At 45.3% G+C, this 20,664-nt stretch overlaps 1 protein-coding gene across 3 annotated transcripts in view; it reads right to left on the bottom strand.

The window, feature by feature from the left end:
• srgap1a (SLIT-ROBO Rho GTPase activating protein 1a) overlaps positions 1-20,664 on the bottom strand; it is a 62,935-nt gene that overhangs the window by 18,360 nt on the left and 23,911 nt on the right. For all 3 annotated transcript variants that reach the window (XM_076169615.1, XM_076169624.1, XM_076169632.1), the window contains exons 3-11: positions 17,030-17,192; positions 11,860-11,922; positions 8,894-9,073; positions 7,921-8,049; positions 6,106-6,327; positions 5,575-5,676; positions 1,676-1,873; positions 1,313-1,397; positions 109-136 (exon numbers count right to left, since the gene is read on the bottom strand). In XM_076169615.1, the coding sequence (XP_076025730.1) occupies positions 109-136; positions 1,313-1,397; positions 1,676-1,873; positions 5,575-5,676; positions 6,106-6,327; positions 7,921-8,049; positions 8,894-9,073; positions 11,860-11,922; positions 17,030-17,192 (1,170 nt within the window). The remainder of the gene's footprint in view (positions 1-108; positions 137-1,312; positions 1,398-1,675; positions 1,874-5,574; positions 5,677-6,105; positions 6,328-7,920; positions 8,050-8,893; positions 9,074-11,859; positions 11,923-17,029; positions 17,193-20,664) is intronic.

Here is a 20,664-nt window from a genome sequence, read left to right as displayed (position 1 = left end):
TCCCTCATTCTAAATGGAAAATCGGAATGGACCCGCATCTCCCATCTACATGTACACGTGTCTTGAAATGTGTGTTTCTTACTGTCTATATCTGTGTGTGTACTTTACCTTGTGGTCATGTAGTCAGCTCTGTGACCTGTGGGTGAAGAAAAAGAAGAGAAGAGATATGAGGGCGGGGGATTAGACGTGTGGACATGTCAGGACCTGTCTCTGTGGTCCCTGCGGTACATTGTGCACACGCCTAGTGAAGCATTTGAAACCTGCCATCTGCCCACAACCACTCGCCTCTTCTGCACACACACGCACACACACACACACACACACACACACACACACACACACACACACCTACATGCACATACACAAATGCCTCATAGCTTCTAGCAGAGAAACCTTTGCAAACACTTCACCTATATTAGAATTATGGTAAAAACAGGTACTATGACATCATAGAATGTGGACTAACACTTATCCTTAAAAGAACATGCAGAACTGCAGGTTAGGGCAAGCAAAGAGAAGCACTAAATGGCTTCCAAATGGTTTTGGATAGCATGAGCTGTTTCAAGTGTGTGGCCATCTGTTCCCACAAACAGGATCTGACCTGTCTGTGTGTGTGAGTGACTCATACTGTACTCCAGCTCATTGACAAGAATGCGATTAAGGGTTCTTTAGAGGAGGTAGAAGTCTTTTCTCTTCCCCATCAGCGCTCGGATCCATTACTCATTAAGTAGACAGGTTCACTTAGACCACCAAGGCTGCTGGCTGTAGTTAGTGAATGCTGATTAGACCGACGGCTGACATCCTGTTTGAGTTGACAGGAAATTTGCTGAGGCCTGGAGGAGATCCCACCACTGTAGGACAAGAGGAGGCTGTCCTAGTATCGACAGCTCTTTCATAAATGGCAGTCCGTGAAGTTTGGGGAAAATCAATCATGAAGATGGAGAATAGAGCTTCACAATCCCTCTCAGCTCGGAAACCCAGATTACCATCGGGGAGATTTGGTCGCTGAAAAAACCTTTTTGCTACAGAAACAACAAAAATGGCTCGGAACGACTGCAAAAGAGACACCTAAATTCACTTGAACCAGATTTAATAACACGTCCATGAAGGGTCTCAGCAACACTAGCTTAAGGTTCCTAACACCTATATTACCCGTGCCTTGTCTGCTAGTCCGATCCCCTTGAACTACGACGGCTAGGTATGAGTTAGATGATAATGAGACACTATTCAGTTAGAGACCACACACACAGACACACACACACAGGTGGAACAGGGGTGGTAAGAGACAGAGGACGTGATTGTTTGACCTTACCTTCACCAAGCGTCCTCTTCAGCAAGTCATGTTTGGCCTGCAGTTTGGAGATGAGATTACTGCCCTCCAGAAATTCCCGGAATTTCTGTGGAAAATTGAGAGTAATTAGACGGCAGGTTTCTGAAGATCAGACGCTCTTGAAACATCAGTCTTAGAAGTAATTTTAAAGCCTTTATCAAAGCTTTAGTTTGGAAGAGAATAAGGTTAGCGTATCATTTCAAAGGGGCCAAAGATTAAACTTCAAAACCAGCCTCATTGCAGAGATTGATATATATTCTATAACTCCGAAGTATACAGACATCTTCATCTCACTCTTGTCTTCGGCCAGTCAGCTCCACACCCAGTAATCCACCCTTCACTCACCATGAAGTAGAACTGCTCCGTCTCCTGCTGGTTTGCTCTCCTTTTGGCAATGCTGGGTTTGCTGAGGTACGTCTCTGACACCGTGGACTTGACCGACTCGGTGGAGCGGCTATGGTGGAAGCACTCGGACACGTCATAGTCTTCGATGGTCACGATGTCCTGGATGGTGGTCAAGGTGGCCTCTGATGTCTTTTTGATCTAAGGAGGCAAGAGGGGAGAACTCAGATGTCTTAGAACTGTCTGTTTTTCTCGAGAAACTCACCGGCTTGTATGATGACACAACCTGTAAAACCTCCTTCAGTATCCGGGCTCACAATGAAAAAAAAAAATCAGGAATTTCTTGTCAGCCTCAGGTTCTGTGCTCTCGCTGACAAAACCTCCACCTCCACCTCCACCGATCCCAGTCAAAGAAATCAATTTGCATGCACTCAGGTGCTGGAGCAGGACAGTGTGAGGTGAGGACGGTACATTTAGTCGCAGGCTTTTTAAGATTCATTTCCATAACTGTCTCTTCGCTGTCAACACGAGTGCTTCTCCCAGAGCGCATAAATGTCAGGACCAAGTGCGCCCATTACTTACAGCGGAGGAAATGTTCAGCCAGTAAGTGCTGCGGGTCGTGAACATTTCCAAATTTTAATGAAACTACACCACAAATATAGCAACAGGAGGGCCGTTAATATAATTCTAACTCTTCTCATCAGGCCTAACTGAGTCATTTACTGCCACCACTCATCTAAAATACAGAACCGGTTAGGGTTTGTCTGCTTATCTGGGCTCGTTACCGCGGCGGCTCTTGAGGTTTTCATTCAGTAAACACGCGACGCTGCTGGGGCTTTATGATGGTAGATGGGCGGGAGGGAGGCCAAGTGTGATGATGTAATCACAGATAGAAAGAGACAGTTGAGTTGCGAGTAATAACCGCTGATGTGGAAAGGCTGGGAAAAAGGGGGGAGAGACGCTCAGCTGGTGTGGAGAGACCGACATCTAGCTCTCAGGACCGGGACAGACAGTGTGGACGTCCAGGAATATTAAGGTCACAAGAGGTCGACAGGGCCCCAAAGAAGTCGCAGCTTGAGTTCCTTTTAATTATGTTTAACGTCGAGCATATCCTGCTTAAAGGTCGTGATCCCACATAGCGAGTGTGACCTCAGTGCTAATGACAGAACATTTGGCTTCTTTTGGTTTAGGATCACACACACACACACTGACTGACCCGTGACTCACATGACCTTGGAAAGAAAACCACCTGAATAACACGGCCTACTCTTTCATGTGCTCGTATGATAGATTACAGTGCTGACACGCCTGCTTTCTGCACACAATGTGGATGTTGTCGCCGCTGTGTCGTTTATCTCGCCGCCAAGCAAAAACACATTGCAGGTTTGAACTTGGATAATAACAGTGTAGCGAAAGGAAATAAGGGATTCTGAGAAACGTCGCCCTCTTATCCGCGTAGGCTGAAAAAGTTCCTCCCTCCTTCCTGCCTTGTGTGCCCGTAACACATAAAACAAAACCTGGATACAGCTCGCAATGGCCTTTATGTTACATTACATTGGAGATGATGGTTAAAATTATGCTCAGTCTAGGATAGAGAGAGAATTCTAAGAGATTTCATGACATTAAAACGTGAAAAATGAAACAAAAAGAGGCAAAAGCCGGAAATATTCTGGCATCTAACCCACCAACATGGCTGCTTGGCTTTATAAGGACCCACAATCGAGCCGGAGGTACATCCTCTGGGGACAAAAATGCTTTACTCTCTCACTTACAAAGTTATTTACTGAATGCCTTGCGTCCACCTGTCTGTGGTGGCGGCAGGAGGCCCGGCTGTCACAGTGACGACGGGGACCAACGCACGAGACAGATCGCTCGCAGTGAAAAACCTATCGAGTTGATCCATTATTCAGCAGACGGCCAGTTACCAGTGTTCAAGCTCAGGTTCAATTACAACTGAGCTCTTAGAGAGAAAGAGAAAGAGAGAGTGCCGCTAAGACCATTAGTCTCTGCAGCTGCACAACAGACCCGGGTTAAGTCCCTGGGATAGAGCCAAGTTTACTGTTTACTTACTTATTTAGACTTATTTGGGTTAATATTGTCTCTACGCTCTATACTAATTATAGAAACATGAGTGTACTGTAGCAAGTTCTGCGCTGTCAAATCCAAAACGATTCTGCTTGCTTCAATTAAAAATCAGTCTTACTCTACTAAGGGTTACTGCAACATCTATCATCTGATCTGAGATGTGTAGACTTCATGGCTTTCACCAGTCCCTGCAGAGTGTAATCTGCTGATCAACCCTACAACACACACACACTCACAAACACACAGCAACGTGGACAGACTTTGATGTACTTCTGTGAGGTTTATCTCAGAGCAAAACAAACACTCCCTGCAAAAGAGAGGGTGTTACATTGCCAGAGTTAGAGCCTGAACTGCCTTGAGAATAACCATTAAGTGTGCTTGTACATACTGTATATCTTGTGAGAAGAAGAGTGTATGTAGGGAGGAAGATTTGATTTGTGTGAGGAGTTTCATATGGATCTCAGGGGCAAATGAGACCGAAATGAGCAGATTATTAAATCTGTGGAGGAGATAAAACCACAGCGGCTGAGTGAGGATCTGAAATTAGAAAGGAGACACGGAAGACCTTTGCAGCAAAAGCAGAGACGCCTTAACGACCGCCATCGGCCCATGTCACAGTCAGATCTAAAGACTTCCTCTCCGTGTCCAAACCCCCACACTGATGCAGAGTAAATTATTCAGCAATGTTTTCTTTCGCCGTTTCATTTGAGTCAGAGTGGTTTGAGGAAACAGCTGCATTTCTATTAAGCGCCCGCTGCCCCTCCAGCTTTTCCTGGCCGGATGATGGCAGAATCTCTTGCTCTCTTGTACGTTTTGCTGTCATGCTCGCAGCTCATTTGTCAAGGATTTATCTGGCACGCTGTGCCCAGGAAGAGATGCCATCTGCTGATCCTGACACAAGGCTGCGGCAACTGACCCACCAGGACATCCGCTCCAGTGAGGCAGCCAGACAAGGACAGACCGAGCAGTCTAACTGTCATCAGCACACTTTGAATGAGCCCACACAGCATTACTCGGTAGTTTTCATGTTGTCTTTCAGTATATTCCACTAATACTTCAATTCAGACACCTTTTGATCATAATGTCAACACCTCAGTGCGGGTGTGTTAAGCCCTGGAGACACCGAAGCTTGATCCGGTGGATTTAACTGACTGGGAACTTGAGGGCCAGGATCTGCTGCTCTTAAGGTGTTGACAATATAATCAATCTATATTCAGACAGTTTCTGAAGTCGTGGCAGATGTAGAAGAAGAGATTCAGTGAAAAATGTAGAGGGACTAAAGAAGGAATAGCAGTGTGTTTGTGTATGCGAAGACAGAGGCATTGAGAGGGGAGACAGGTCAGACGCGAGACACGGATGTGATCGCACTGTGAAAATAAAGCAGTGGCAGTTCTTCTACTCTCCTCCTTCCTGTTACACTCTTTTTTTTTGAAAGCTGTGAGCTATTCGATCACGGTGCAGACAGATTAAAATACAGACCGCGATGCAAAGATGCATTTCCGCTGTCAAGTGCACCGAGCAGCACAGGACACAATGTGCAAATAAAAGAGAGAGCGAATTCTACCACTGGGAGGAAACAAACGGAGGCTTCACAGACAGAGTTTGATGGCTACCTGCAGGGCAAGAGAGACAGGAATGGAGCTCTTGTGGGTGTGTGTATGTGTGGGAAGTATATACAACAATAAAAAAAATACTCCGACATAATCAGCAACTCACCTTGAATGACTCCTGGCTAAAGTTAACTTTCTCCCTGGCTTTAAATCACCAGCATTAAACTGTAAAAACCAAGGATGAAGAAGAAGGAAGCAAACATTTACCTCCTCGTTCTCAATCTTCAGAGTCGCGAGGCGAGACTGCAGTTGCTGGAATCTAAGGATGAGCTCCCCGTTTACCGGCGGCTGAACCGAGACTTGACACACCTGGAACCAAGAACAGGAAGAAAACAAACACGCCACGTTACCCCGAGATTAAACGCAACGCAGGAATTCATACTGGGCTGCCATTGTTTCCTCTTAAATCCGTCAGCAAACAAGAAGAAACAGCTGGTAAACAGAGTTGCGATGGCAGCCGAACAGTAAAACTCCTCACACTTGTGCAGCTACTTAACTGCATGTGGAGGCGTAACAAGTTTTGTCATTTGCAGCGCCCTATAAAACCCCTTATCCGACAGCTCGGATGCAGTATAATGCTGCAATTAAGCTGCTAAAAATCAGGCCCCATTAAGTCTAAAGACAATGACAACAACTCTGAAATCACGTCCAAGTTGCTTTACAAGCTGCGATCGTTATTAGTTTGTTCCTGTTCGTTACAGCTGAACGCCACACATGATTGTAATCTGATCCGTTTACCTCGTCGCCCATGTGAGGCTGGAAGTCGAATCTTGCCGGTGGGCAGAAAGCAGAGGGGTACATCTCCATGAACCTCTGCCGGTCGCTCCGCGGGTCCAGACTGTCCACGGCGTTCTCGATGATGTCGAGGCCCTCGTGGCGCGACGTCTCCAGGTTGTATTCGGCTGACAGGTACGTCCGGAGGGCCCGGTTCAGGCTGGCATGGTAACCAAGATCACAGCACTGCACAGAGGGAACAGCACACAACATTAGATATGAGATTCAACTTACACTCACATGAAGAAAGACTAAAAATACAAGTACACAGTCTCCATCTGTCTTAAAGTAGAAGTGGCAGAGACTAAGTTTGATTCCTTAAATACACATCACACTACTGGAATGTGATTTTCACTAAATAATGCAGCACTGTTTGTGATCCACTTCTTAAATTGATTTTTAATATCTAGAACCTTGACCGAGGTCTCTCCTGGGATCACACACACACACACACACACACACACACACACACACACACACACACACACACACACACACACACACACACACACACACACACACACACACACACACACACACACACACACACACACACACACACACACACACACACACACACACACACACACAGGATACTTAGAGACACCTGAGTGGCAAAACACACCTCACAGCCCACCAGCACACTTCGTCATCAATAAACAAATGTGTGCGAGCCCGCGCGTATGGCTCACGCAGAGCACATCCCACACACGCACACACACACCCTGGTGAGATGTGAAGGCTTGAGAGCAAAGTGGGGCGAGGGGTAATTTGGGCGCTCAGCACGGCACTGAACATGTTGCATTTCTCCTCTGCTTCAGTTCTTGGCTAGAATATAAAAACCTGAGTCCTCACTAAAACCTCTGGCTCCTGTTTCCTTAGAAACGCCACAGAAAACGGCGCAGCATTACCTCAAACAACAAGTATCAATCCCACAAATAGGCAGTGTTGTTTAAGGACAGCTGGTCCGGGAGGGGGGCAGAGAGTGGAATGATGAAATCTGCTTACGAGGCAAATTAAAGCGATCTGAGAGCGGGTAAAGTGAGCGATGACCTCAGATAGTAATTGACAAAAAATGGCAGACACTCCCTCTCTCCATTCAGAGGCTCTGGCAGGCAGACGGCCTGAGAGATGTGGAAAAACTCTCAGGACGGTGACACACAGTCAGAAACACCCGGTGGAACAGAATAAAATATGCAGGCTTTTCGATAATGACACGGAGAGAAAGGGGAAGGGGGGGAGAGAGAATAGTTTTTCATTACAAAAGTTACTACGACTGCCTGGCTTTGATTCTGTCCCACACTGTAATTTCCATCCCACAGTCTGCTGTCCTAACATCTCTCTTATATCAGAACTCTGCTGCTAAACTCATCATTCTCCGCCACCATTTCCAAACTCCAAATCTGCTCCAGAGGGCTGTGAAAATATCTCCCTCAATTGCAATGGATCTTAAGAGCAAAAACAAAGAAAGAAACATAATAAAAAATTCAGAGATATGTTTGGAAAGGCCGTCTTGGCGTTGCGTGAAGTGAGAACGACCTGAGCTCCCCTTATTTTATTTTTTTCCAGGGGTTTCTGTTTCCATCACATCTCTGGGAATGAAGCAGAGGAGGCAGTAAGCAAGTTAACTACATCTTACCACTGTAGAGGGAGAGAAAGGCAGGATAGAGATCATATTCTGCAATCTGCACTGCAAAAAATACCATCTCTGCAGAAACATCAAGCCGGTGATTAAGCGCTTTCAGAGTATAAATGACTCCGGCACATGTTTATACTTACGTCGATTAAGTCTGACAAGTCGTGGATGTAGTATTTGAACACTGAAGAGTTTGTCGCCTCCAGCGTCAGCAGGTACTCGTTCCGAGCTTTGATCGACTTCATCTTGTTCTCCGAGTACTTGGCTTGGCGCTGATAAGAGGATGAGAGAGAGAGAGGGGGGGAGAGTGAGAGACAAACAAACACAGCGAGCGGGAAAGCAGACAAGGAATGTAATGAGTGACGAATTGCATGGTTTTTTGGAATAAGTGGCAGCGTTTTCATGTCTCAGACTGGATTACGGGCAAAAAGACAGCTTTGGCAAACAAAGGACCAAAAGGAGAAATGACTTCAAACAGTTAAAAGGAACAAAGGAAAAGGAAGAAAAGCAAACCTAAACTAAAAACAGCTTCTGTCCATTGCATCAAACAGGATATCTCTGCACCATCTGTCTTGAACCTTCACTTCCTCACAACAAGACAGACAGAAGGCGGTTAGTCACCATCCACTGACCAGAGGACGCTGACTCACCCCACCCACGCTGATGATCATACATATTTTAACACTTAAACATGTTAACAGACAAATGCAGTCCAGGAAGAGCGGCGTGACAAAAATGCCCATTTCCGCCGCCGTGTAATCAGTTGTCACGGCGATGTAACAGAGAACAGGCCTGTTGGGAGACTACAAAGCCGGATTGGCTGCGGCCCTGCCCACCATCCCTCTGGTCTGCGGTCACACTGGAGATGGACGCCGCTCCAGATCGGCTCAGTGAGCGACGTTTCCATCACGCTTTCGAGTCAAATTCAAGTTTTAATTCAATGTTACAGCGACGGCCAAATAACATAAACAGCTGGGACGCATTGGATTTTATGGAACAAAAACGCATCCACATCAAGCAAGCGCACAAGCTTTGTTGCTCGATTTCATTATGTGCAATTTCCATCAAGCGTTTTCAATCCGATACGTCAAAAAGTCATAAAAAATTGGATTCTACCTTCTCCTTCATCTTCTCGATCTTCTTCACAGAGCTGCGGCGTTGGTGTTTGTCCTCCATTCTGATGCTGAAGACGGGATCGCCCCGGCCGATCTGCTTCTCCTCCTGCTTCTCCGCCTCCTTCAGCTTGCTCTCTGCGCTGATGGTCTCCGAGTGGTACATGTGGTAGGTCTTCATCACCTGGGGGGGACACAGAGGACATTCTTGGGTCTCGTAACCAAGGTTGGCAGAGAAGTTTATTATTGTCCCCAGGCGTTGAACATAATTAAATTCCAGCTTCTGTCCATCTTGAAAACAGACAGGGGGGGTCAAAGGTCAGAGTAATTCATCTCTTTTACCAATTCGACTGACGGCTCGCATCCATCCACCCTCCAACTCATCACATATTGATTTAACTCATCTGAACTTCTTCTCCCTCTGAACCACAAACCAAAGACAGATTGTCTCCAGCTTTTCAAAAAAACACAAACTGTATATCAGACTCTCATAAAACCACAACAACCACAAATCACTGCAGCAGAAACTAACATGTTGCTTTCATCGCTCTGAATTTGGAAACACAAAATAGAGTCGAGGATATGATTTAGGTTTGCACTCTATTAAGAAATGATGGCATTAATAGGGAAGCGGACTGGTTTGTCTCCTAAATGTCTTCTTATAGCACAGACGCATCTGAAGTCAATGAGCAATAACAACACATAAATATAAGTGTTTAAAATCATTTTTTGCAGTTTAATGGCTCTGTTTTTGTTTTTCAGACAGTAAATATATCAAAATACTTGTGCGATCACGCTATGGTAATTTAAGGCAAAATCCAGGGCTTTGATTGCGGCTCCCTCCCTACTAGGTTTGACTCATTGTCATTAGGAGTGCGCAGCGTGTGTGTGACTCAGTCGGTGGGCAGTGAGTCAGTCGATAAGTAGCAGGTAACGGACAAAAAGCAAACAATGAGTTTTTCGAGGGTAGAGAGCTCACAGCGGTTCGGCTGCTTATAAAACTTCTATTCTAAGATTCAATTCAGTGTAACAAAACAAATCCGAGGCACTTTGCTTATGAATCACAGAGTTGTGCTGCAAATTCGTGACAAAACACAGATGGAGTCGTTGGATTCACGGGTAAGAGAACTCGTCGACCCTCGCAGAAACATAACGACGACTTTAACGGGATTATTACGGCTGCACGAGCAAAGATGTTTACATAAAACATACCTGTGCTATAAAAAGTGGGCTGTCATCCTCTGCAGTGTCTAAATACTGCATGAGATTTGCAAAAACACAAGCAAGATGTCAGATATGAAGAGGTGCAGGAGGTCTGAGGCTGACCTGTAAAACAGCAGCGAGATCGGATCAGATTCTCCCACAAATTGTTTTACGTTGTGAGCTAGTATGAATCTGTAACGACTTGATAAGATGAGTTTGTGGAAACGTGGAAAGAACTTAAAACAAGGCCAGAAATGTTTTTGATTTGCCAGGAGAAAGCAGCTCTACCCAAAAGTGAACCACCTCCAGAAAATTACAGTCCCCCAACCTGTGTACACAATACATTTGTCTGCACACAACCTCAGATTAAAGGAAGAAAATACAGACTTGTTTCCAAAATCTAAACATCTTTCCCCCAAAATGAGTTATTTCGGTGTGAATGGAACAACAGAGCAAAACCCTGTTTGTTTTAAGCCAGGAGCACTGGTGGGGTTTGGCTTTACTGGAACCAGTGGAGGGACGGGTGACTGACCTTGGGCCCGGCAACTCCTCACTTACTGGTCTGCCGTTTGCCGCCGCTGTGTTTACTTTGGTGCTCCTTTTAGAGGGACGCATTTAGAGACGGACCAGACCTGTTATTACATTGGTGGTGGCCTACATGGGGACTGTGGCTTTTCTGATGCAATCGCTACTGTGTATGTGTATGTGTGTGTGTGTGTGTGTGTGTGTGTGTGTTTGTGTGTGTGTGGTGTCTCCTCCCAAAGGGGCTAAACCAGGTCAAATCTGGTGTGTGCTCTGCAGGAACACGCGTCAACTTTTGGGAGTCGCACAGAACAACCTTGGACTGGAAGTGTCGTAATTCAGTGTAATCTTCTGCACCAGTGACTTGGCGATACTATAAATGCTTCGGCTTATATCTCCATCTGAACCATGAGGATCAATGGTTGGTTCATGACACCATATTGGTATTGATGCTTCCACCAGCGGCAACGTGAACACGGACACATAGAACCATTCACATGTAGACGAACAGATCCAACACAAATAAAGCAAGACTTGATTCCTTCCTGTCATTTCACCTCAACAAAAATGCTCCGACACCTCACTGTGTGGCAGCATTCACCAGGCACTAATACAAGCTGGTTACCAGGAATGATCGCAGCAATTAAGGCAGTGGAATTAACTATTGATTCATGATTTGTTCCACCAAGGTCACAGATTTACAGAGGCAACAACACACAGCGAACGAGTGTATCGGGCAGAGGGGATGAAACGGTCATTATAGTAAACTAGCCTGCCGATGTGCAGGTCAAAAGTTTGATGGTCTGATTAAATGCTGCTCATATAAACAGATCATTTAATATAAAGAATTTTAATAATTTACTGCTGTTTGGCCCTGACGTCATACTACTGATTTGATTTGGAAAAGATAACTGATACAAACAGATTTCCTCCAGATTCTGACCAATGTTCTCAGCTTATTGTTGTTATATGGAGGTGGACACATACTGATTTATTCTAGTCTTTAATTGTTTAATGGTGTATACATGATCTCAAGTGTTGCAACTTGTAAGAATTTTCCATGATGACTTATTGATGTTAAAACGCTACATGGGAGATGCCTCAATCATCTCTGGGCTGCAGGGTTCAAGACTCGGAGCGGTCTCAAGCCGTAGCAAGTGAAGTGGGTGCAATAAGGCGGTAAGGAACGATGCATTAGTGCATTAGTAAAACAGTTAAGAAGAAAAAAAAGTCATTAGTACTTACTGTGTAAAGCTCATTTAGGACCTTCATTAAATCTTCCTGCAGCTGAAAGGCTATTTCCTTGCTCTGAAAAAGAAACACAGGGGAAAACATTGAGCCCAATTCAGAAAGTGACTAAATAGATACAGATAAAGCAGATCAAGATACAGTTTCAGAGACCACATGCACAATACATTATCAAGCTTTCAAGGTTGATGCCAAAGATATTCCAAAATATGTTAACTCAATCATCCATGCCAAAAGGCTGACTCAGTAACACTATCACACACACACACACCCCCACTTAAATGCATCTCGTAGTGCGGAATGCATTTAAGAGTCATGCCTTGATGGATTTAGTGGTGCTTTTACTATTAATTTAACTGCACAGCGCTCATATTTCCCTCATACCGACTCATCTCACGTGTTTATGGGAATATGACTCATGACAATGAATTTCTGATCGCTCAGCTGCAGTTGATACCATGAGCTGCTACCTGGATTGCTGTTACAGCCTTGGCCAGCACTCCAAGTCTCCCTCTAACCCGATTATTCTGAGACAAATCTCATTCTGCGAGCCGTTCCCAGCAAAAGGCTGCCAGATGCTTCCTCACAGAGCATCTCACCGTCTCCTGTAGTGATTTGCTTCTCATCAAGAAATGTAGTTGTGTATCATAGGTTGTTTAAAAAGCCGAGGTACAGCTTGTTAGTATTGGCGTATAAGGGGGCAGATAGTTATTCTTCGTCTTCCTGCTGTATTTGTAGTGTTTTGATTCCTCTTATGTCCATATAAATCTCCTTTTTTACTGTCATGTTATAGCTTTTAACTTCTATTACTGCACTTTATTAATAATAGTCATTGTTTAAATGTCTCTTTAGCCAAATGTAATGTAATAATAATAATGAATAAACTCACATATCAATATCACTCTCTAAATTATTGCTTGGCCTCTTTGAAAAGTGCTCGATCCAAACCCATGGGTTGAACTATTGGCCATGAGAGTTCAATCCCTCTGCAGGTATCAGCTGACGGCTGCAGGATCCAGTGCGTGCACAGATGTACAGCTATTAACGTCAGCTACACCAGACAACAAAGGTAAGTCTGAAATAACACACATTCAAATGATTTAAGCTCAAAGAACCTGTCGAGAGATCACTGAATGCTGTATGGGATTTGATTCCCTGACTTGAGATTAGATGAGTCACACATAGGCTGTAGCTTTGTACACATGTGGTTTCCTGTGGGCGTGGGTATAATAGCAAAGACTCTCAGTTGCGGTCCCAAACCTCAATGATCCGGGCGGATGCACACAAAGTTTGGCCATCCTGATATACAAACACACACCTACTGTGAGCTACTGTATTGAAAGGAAGTCTGAAACTGTAAAAGTGCAGGAAAGGAGTGAAAACTTGTGGAAACTTGTCACAATCACAAACAGGTTCCCTTTCTAAACCCACGACTCCCACTCCCGGTTACTAAGTGGCTTTACAGGTGGAGCTGGGAAATGTCCAGGCATGGGAATAGGCAGTAAAGAGGATAACACCAGGCTTGTGTCTGAAATTAGAGCGCCATTCTGGCTGACCTGGCTGATTGGCAACATCATCCTAACCAAGAACCTGATCCGTCAGTGCCTTGCTTTGTAGCCGTTTACCTAAGCTGAGGGTAAACAGCCTCTAAGCCTGGATAACTAGAGCTTTGGAACAGGTGAGCTTAGGAAGGAGCTACTCTGAGGAAGGTAAGAACGGGGGAAGAGTATGACCAGATCCTTCCTTAGACCCAGACTTTCTTGCAGATCTACAAATATATCCTGAAAAGACGACAGTGCTGCACTTTAAATGTAGCAACACTGTGAAGACAGGTGGTCATTCATTTCACCATAGTCTACGTCTCGTCATGTCACACGAGCCTTCACCTGTTGGTAAAAGCAGTTAGCAGCGACAGCTCACAGGACAGAACCTTTGACTATCTGTCACGTCAAACACTCGTCAGCTCGTTTCCATCGAGAAGCCTGGGAAGAGATCCAGATCTCAATGAAAAGCCTACTCAGGAGGGGGAGGGGAGGGGTGTCTGTGTGTGTGTGTGTCTAAAGGCAGATGAAGGGGAAAACAGAAAGGGAGCGGTGACTCACTGCTGCACCTGCATTAGACTTGGAGACGTAAGGCGTGCATACAGAGCCTTCACCAGTAAACTTACACCAAACTTGAAATGCATTTGAAGAACGCTGTGAAATAATCTAAATGTCACTAAATGTCAGACACACACACATGCTGCACCCCTCAAATTACACGCAACAAATACTGTTTACCCCCCGCTGTGTGGTGTACTCAGTCCTGATTTCATCTCCTCGTCTTACCTCCCCCCCCCCAACCCCACCCTTCATTTTAAAGGGCTGTCAACTGGGGGTTTCCAATACCGTCTAATTCATTAAAAGGATCCTACAAATGGATTTCCCCTTTTGCGCTTATACCATCTGTAGTCCAACCGCATTACAAAGATGAAGCAGAGAGGAGAAACCAAGGGACTCTTTGGGGAGTGGTAGGTTTCATATTGCCACTGACATTAATCATGATATAGAGAAAGCAGTTGTATATCCTGCGGGCCCCCTGTCTGTGTGTGTGTGTGTGTGTGTGTGTGTGTGTGTGTGTGTGTGTGTGTGTGTGTGTGTGTGTGTGTGCACCATCTGAGTGGCTGTCACAGTAATAGAGACATTCACATACATGTAAAAAGACACACGCCCTGACATACCACATAGCGAGGACAAGAGTAGGTCCGGCTGGGTCGTGACTCCCATAAATGAAGCACGCTCTGATAAAATGGCAAAATAAACGAATTTCAGTGCACCTTGGCATGGATTCTACAAATCTCTGAAACTTTGTTGGAGCTGGAACACGATTCTTCCAGCAGATAATCCCTCATTTGGGGTTTTGATGATAATGAATGTAGACAGTAATGTGATGAAACATTAATCTCCTGATTGGATTGGTCTCTTCCAGGATGACGACGCCCGAGTGAACACACACACACACACACTCTTTGCCTTAGGAGGTTCGACCTGGCTCAAGCTTTGGGATATCCTCCCTGTAGCTGCAGCCACAGAATGCGACTTCTATAAATAAAACAGGGCAGAGTAAAACAAAGAGCTGGTTCTATAAATAATGAAAACTGAATACATGCGATAAGATCTGTCCAACCGTGAAGACGGGGAGAAGTCCATCATTTAACAAAGACTCCTCAAGCTAAACTCCTCTCTTTCTGAAAGTCTTACTTCTTGCCTTTAGTTGTAACGTTCCTAATACATCAGTGAAGAAATAAACCGAGCACAACCGGGTTTAATTCTGCACACGCCAAATGGCAAATAGTTCGGCTAGACGATGTTGCCAAGCACACCAGGGCTACTCTGAAGTCCTCCTCCGCTATTCTACTTCACAGCCTGAGACCAGAACACACAAGGAAATAAAAACACTTTGGCTTTGATGTGCTGGAAGGACGACAACAGTACAGCTGTCTCCTCTAAGCTGTGAGACAGCCCGTGTAACATGGGGGACTTCTCTGTTGTCTGTGCCTCGTTTACAGAAGCTCTGGTGAGATCAAAGACTGGGAGATGCTCTAATTACAAGGTGAGGGGTGTCTCAGGTCTCCTATGAACCGGGACCCCCCACCAGGCTTCCGTTTGTCTGATACATGTCACCTGGATCAAAAAGCACATTCTTTCAATTGCAGACTGAAAAACAGCAAAGTGGGACTCTACGCAATCACAACAACCTGGAGGTTTAAACTCTGATTCTACTCTAAAAAAATGTGAACTCCAAGTGATGGATCTAGAATTTGTGATTGTGAATCCATTTACTCAATCCTGTAAATGATCCTTTGTCTTATAATCAAGCAATCTTAACATGAATCTCTTCACCTGACATGCCATCTAAACCACAGATCCTGTATACGTATATAAGGGAATCCTGTTAATTCCATCCTTAACTGAATAGAGTCTGCACCATGATGTCTTACTCCACAGGGTGTAGTGAGCATGTAAGCATACACAATGGCATAATGATTCAGTATGATATGAGAAGAACAGTAAATCGGTAGAAGGTAGTCTCTAATTAAGGGACCCATATTATTGGGCCAGAGGGGGTAAGTACGTTAACATCTGAAAAGTGTCTATCCGTTTCACATCTGGCCTCATTAGTAGAACCGTAAGCCTTTAACCACTATCGAAAGGAAATGACTGCTCCAGCTTCCTGTTTGCGTGTTCGGGGTGCGAGTTAGTACTTACAGACCCCTACCCCATACAATCAGACGAGACCACAACCGTCACAAGATGTTAATTACTTTGAACACTAATAAAAGACCCTCACTTTTACTGCGTGTATCTGCACAGCGAGACGTTCGGTGGTCGCTGCAGTGCGGCCGAGCGAGAAAGCAGAGGAGCGCGCAGACAGAGGAGGCCTCCGAAGCGCCGCTGACACAAAGGCACTCCTCTGAAGTGAAGCCGCTTTGTAATTTGGGCCTGTGGTGAGTTCATGCGACTCCTGCTGCATAGGAGCTCATAATCTGTTTGGGAGTTGTCGTCTTTGCGGTGGAAAAGGCAGCGGTGGGCCCGTTCTCGATCACCAGGCCGCAGCCTTCAGACTGGAGAGTCGGGGCACGTTGATCCGAGCTGCGGCCGGCACGGTTCCTCCGCATTACTTTAATTTGCAGAACTAAACCACAGAGCTGCAACGCAAAGTCGGCCCGATTCAAACAACAAAGCAGCTCAACATATATTGAATCTCCCGACTAAATATACTCACTAAATATATGTTGTCAAATGAATGACTTAATTGAAAGTGAAAGAGCGTTTATATAACGTGAGTTGACTGGAGACGTTCCTTCCCAATCTGACCACCACCTCAAATCTGGATTGTATTAGCGGTGAGCGCTACGTTCTGTTTTGTTGATCAAAGTCACATCTGACCTCAACTAGAGGAGGGCAAACATCAGTGAAGGCGTCGTTAAAAGGAGTGAGGGTGGGGGAGGCAGTTTATGATTCAGCCTCCTTTCAATCCCTTCAATCCCGTCCATGTTGACCTGGTTTATGATTTAATCATAGCACCCTTTCCGTGCCCTCTTTGGAAACGAAGAAGCTTGACTATATGGTGATTTCACTTGACCCGGTAGACCTTCACACCCAGAACACTGCAGTCACAATCTCACCTTCTTGAGAAGCCGCGTCGAGTCCTCGCTGATCTGCATGAACCTCATGATGACGTTGTTGAGGTAGATGTCGCTCAGCGTGGCGTGGTCCTTACTCTCCCTCCTCACCTGGTTGAGCAGCAGGTACCAACAGTTGACTGGAGACAGCAGGTTCTGATCTTTCCTAAATGGACCCAAGAAAGCAGGAAAGGTTCATTAAAGATTCCAGAAGCAAACAGCAACCAACAATGAATTATTGAACACCATTAGATGCATCATATGTCTACCTGTCTACTAGCGTCTATTTGTAGGTTGCATCCGCACACGTGAATGTACAATCTCTAGTCTTAGCCGATCTATCTGTCATCATAAATGTCATTTTTACAATCAGATCGTGGTGTTGGCTCTCCTTGCAGAATGTTAATGAACCTCTAAGATACACCAGGCCTGTTACAGCGTTGTTACATAGATGCCTCATATCCCTCCCTACGTCTTTAGAGTCCCACATTTTGCTGGTTATTTGGCATAAAAACCTCTCCATACAGAATAGGGGCGACACATTGGGACAGGCAGTGAAGTTGGAAATACTTTGTATCAATGACATTTCTGGGGCAGAGCTTTCTCAGTGCTCTGAGTCAAGCTGGCTCCCTACAGCTAAGAATGAGTGTGGCACAGGCTTTAAATACACTTCGGCATGGAGTTAAGAGGGGAAAAATGGATCTCATCTTGAAAAGTGGAATTACACATGAACTGACAGACAGCGAAGGGAGATAAGTCCCTGCAAAGGAGATAGAGATCTGAGCGCTAAAGAGCCAACGAGTAAGAAATAGAGTATGAGAGCTGCTTCCTGTGTTGTGTGCCTGCTGCTTCCAGGCTAACTGTAGGACATTGTCCAGGCCAGAGCGAGCTGGGGCCCTGCATAAGCACGGGCCTGCAGGCTGACTTCCTCTGGGTTAATCTATAACATTTCTCCTGTCTCCTAAAATGTGTGTGTGTGTGTGTGTGTGTGTGTGTGACGGGGGGAGAGGTTCCAAGGTTGGGTCTGAGGTCAGGTCTAGCAGGAACCATATGTAGACTCGCCTCTGCCCTCCTTCACAGGGTTAACTTGCACAGACAGGCAGCACTTGTCAACACAACAGGTGAAAATCTGCAGTCAGCGAGTGACCCAACCCTGAACTAGCCTCAAGTCTAGCTACGGCATCTGCTGCAAGAGCAAAATAAAGCTCAGCCATTCTCCCGATGCATAACTGAGGCAAACATTCCAACCAGTAGAAATGTTTCCTGAAGAAACATCAAAACAGGAAGCAAACTTGCTTTTGATAGAGATGGAGCCAAACATGCCCGCTATGTCATGAGGAGTGAAGTAAAGTGGTCTCAGGCTCGCAGAGTTACAGCTGCTGGACAGCATCGCGCACAGGCTCGCTGTGAAAGCGCAATTGGCATAAATTCTGCATAAATTCTGCATAAATTATTTAGTAGCAGAGTGTAATACTTTCATTTTGAGGCACTAAATCTAGGTATGTGAAGGTAGCACGTGTGTGCATGTGCTTGTGCATGCGTTTGTTAATTCATGGTCACTTTTAATCGTGCGTGAGCATAATGTCCAAGGAGCTTTTAATATTAAATCAGACAGAAATCGTGACCTTTGATAACTGCATTGAATAACCTCCAGGATTTCCTCCAATTTCCCTCCATTCCTGCCAGCACATCGGCCCCCATTTTGATCCACTCGGCCTCAAGCTAATTTGATTGGGTTTTCCAAATGGCAGGCGCAGAGACGTCTCAGTCAGCCCCTAAATGGTCTGACCAGCTCTGCTCTGCTTCAACTTACTTTCTTGCTCAAAGCAGCACAGCAACACTCCTCATCGTGACCTAATTCAGCACAAGAACTAAACTGAAACGGTACACACACACACACACGCACTGCTTATGGCTGATTCAACATGTAGAGGTCCTCCTAATTTCCAACACAATCCCCTACTTTTCTAAAAATAAAAGCTTGACCCAAACACAGACAAGGCAAAAGTGTCCTTATGAATGGGAAACAAACACGCGCTAACTCACACATTTTGTCAAAACTATACAACTTTCCCCAGGATTGCTGATGTCAGTGCACCTAATACGCATCAACAGTTCCTAGAAAATGACGTTTTTGTGATTTGGGTGTCAAACTGGTGGCCTACAGTGAAAACAAAGGGAGCATAGCAGTGGTTGTAGCAGCAAAATAACCTCTAGGAGTCTGTTTACTCCACATAATGGCAGGAAAATCCCTCAATGTCTTCATTTCCCCTTCAGCCAGGGCAGGAATTGGGTCAGACAGACAGACAGACCCTAAGGGGACAAACCCAGGTATAATAGGGGAAGCTGATGTCCGGGAGAAACAGGAAGGGAGGCAAATGAAAAAGAGCTCATTAGCAACATGCTACACCCTGTGAGTGTGTGCTGGTGTGTGTGTGTGCACAGGCGTTATGTCAGTTTGTGTGGTACAAATCCAGAGTCATGGGGTCACTGTCAACATATGTGAAACTCTCCTACAGTAGCTACAGACTACAGACAGTGGAAGATAATTAGCACTTCAATATGCAGAGTAGTGAAACGTGAGTTGTTATTAGCAACAGAGGAACAATAGCAAAGTCTTCCGGTGACTCGCTGATAAGATCTTTCATTAATAAACAGGTTGCTCGCCATTGTAGTGGCTGCACAGTGATGGACATTCACCTAAAACAACCTTACAGCTGCTACCAAGGTAACGAGACAACTCCAAGGCCAACATGGAGGAAGAAGAGATATTTTAAGTTTGAATTTGTAACGCTGGAGAGTGTATGCGCCTTTATATGTCATATTGAGTGGAGGTTTCGTGGGGGAAAGATGTCTTGCAAGGCTGAAGAAACAGTGATTCACACCCTGTCTGTTCCCTGTGCAAGACCCTGAATGTGAACTTTGTTTTTCCAAATTCTGATCCCCTTGACTGCTTCCTACTTCCTTCTCTCTCTCTCTGCTCCTTGTCAAATAAGAAGAGAAAATCCTCCATAGTCTGTCTGCCTCCTTCTCCATCTACGCCGCTCTATTAAAATGGCCAAATGAGCTGCAGCCGCTCACAGCTCCTCTCTTCCCGTCACCTGTAAGCTTCTTTCCCCGTGGCCTCCGGCGACATGTGACCTCCCGCACCCCTCGTTTGTGTTACTCAGGTGAGAACGACGTCCACAAATCTCTCCTCTTGACACTCACATTTAACAAGTTTCTTCAGGCGTTATCAATGCAGCTCCAATACATTCTATTGGACCAAAAAAGGCTTTAAAATCCTCAGAGACACAGAGAGAGGAAGCCTGGTTGGTGATGGGAGCAGCATATTTAAGATGCTCCAGCGGTGCTCTGGCGATATAAAGAATTCATTTATTCCTCTGTCCTGCCCTGAACAAACTTACTACAACATCTGATTGTGTGCTCTCATGTGTGTTTAAGCCAGAGCGGAGCGCTTGTGTGTGTTCTGCAAACAGTCATTGGAACACAAATGGACGAGGCCTACAAGACTGAATGGCGCTCTCATAGAAACCGCTGTAGGCTGGACTCCATCGTATAGGCCGCTTGTTTTATTTACTTTTGTACGTTCCCGGAAAAAGAGGATTTGTTGATCCAGGGATACGTCTGTGTGCGAG

Source organism: Genypterus blacodes, unplaced genomic scaffold, assembly GCF_046128005.1.
Source record: "Genypterus blacodes isolate CSIRO-AG114 ecotype Tasmania unplaced genomic scaffold, CSIRO-AGI_Gbla_v1 ptg000015l_1, whole genome shotgun sequence".
Classification (NCBI taxonomy): Eukaryota; Metazoa; Chordata; class Actinopteri; order Ophidiiformes; family Ophidiidae; genus Genypterus; species Genypterus blacodes.
Note: the sequence above shows the minus strand (reverse complement) of the source record. Positions and strands in the feature narration are given on the sequence as shown.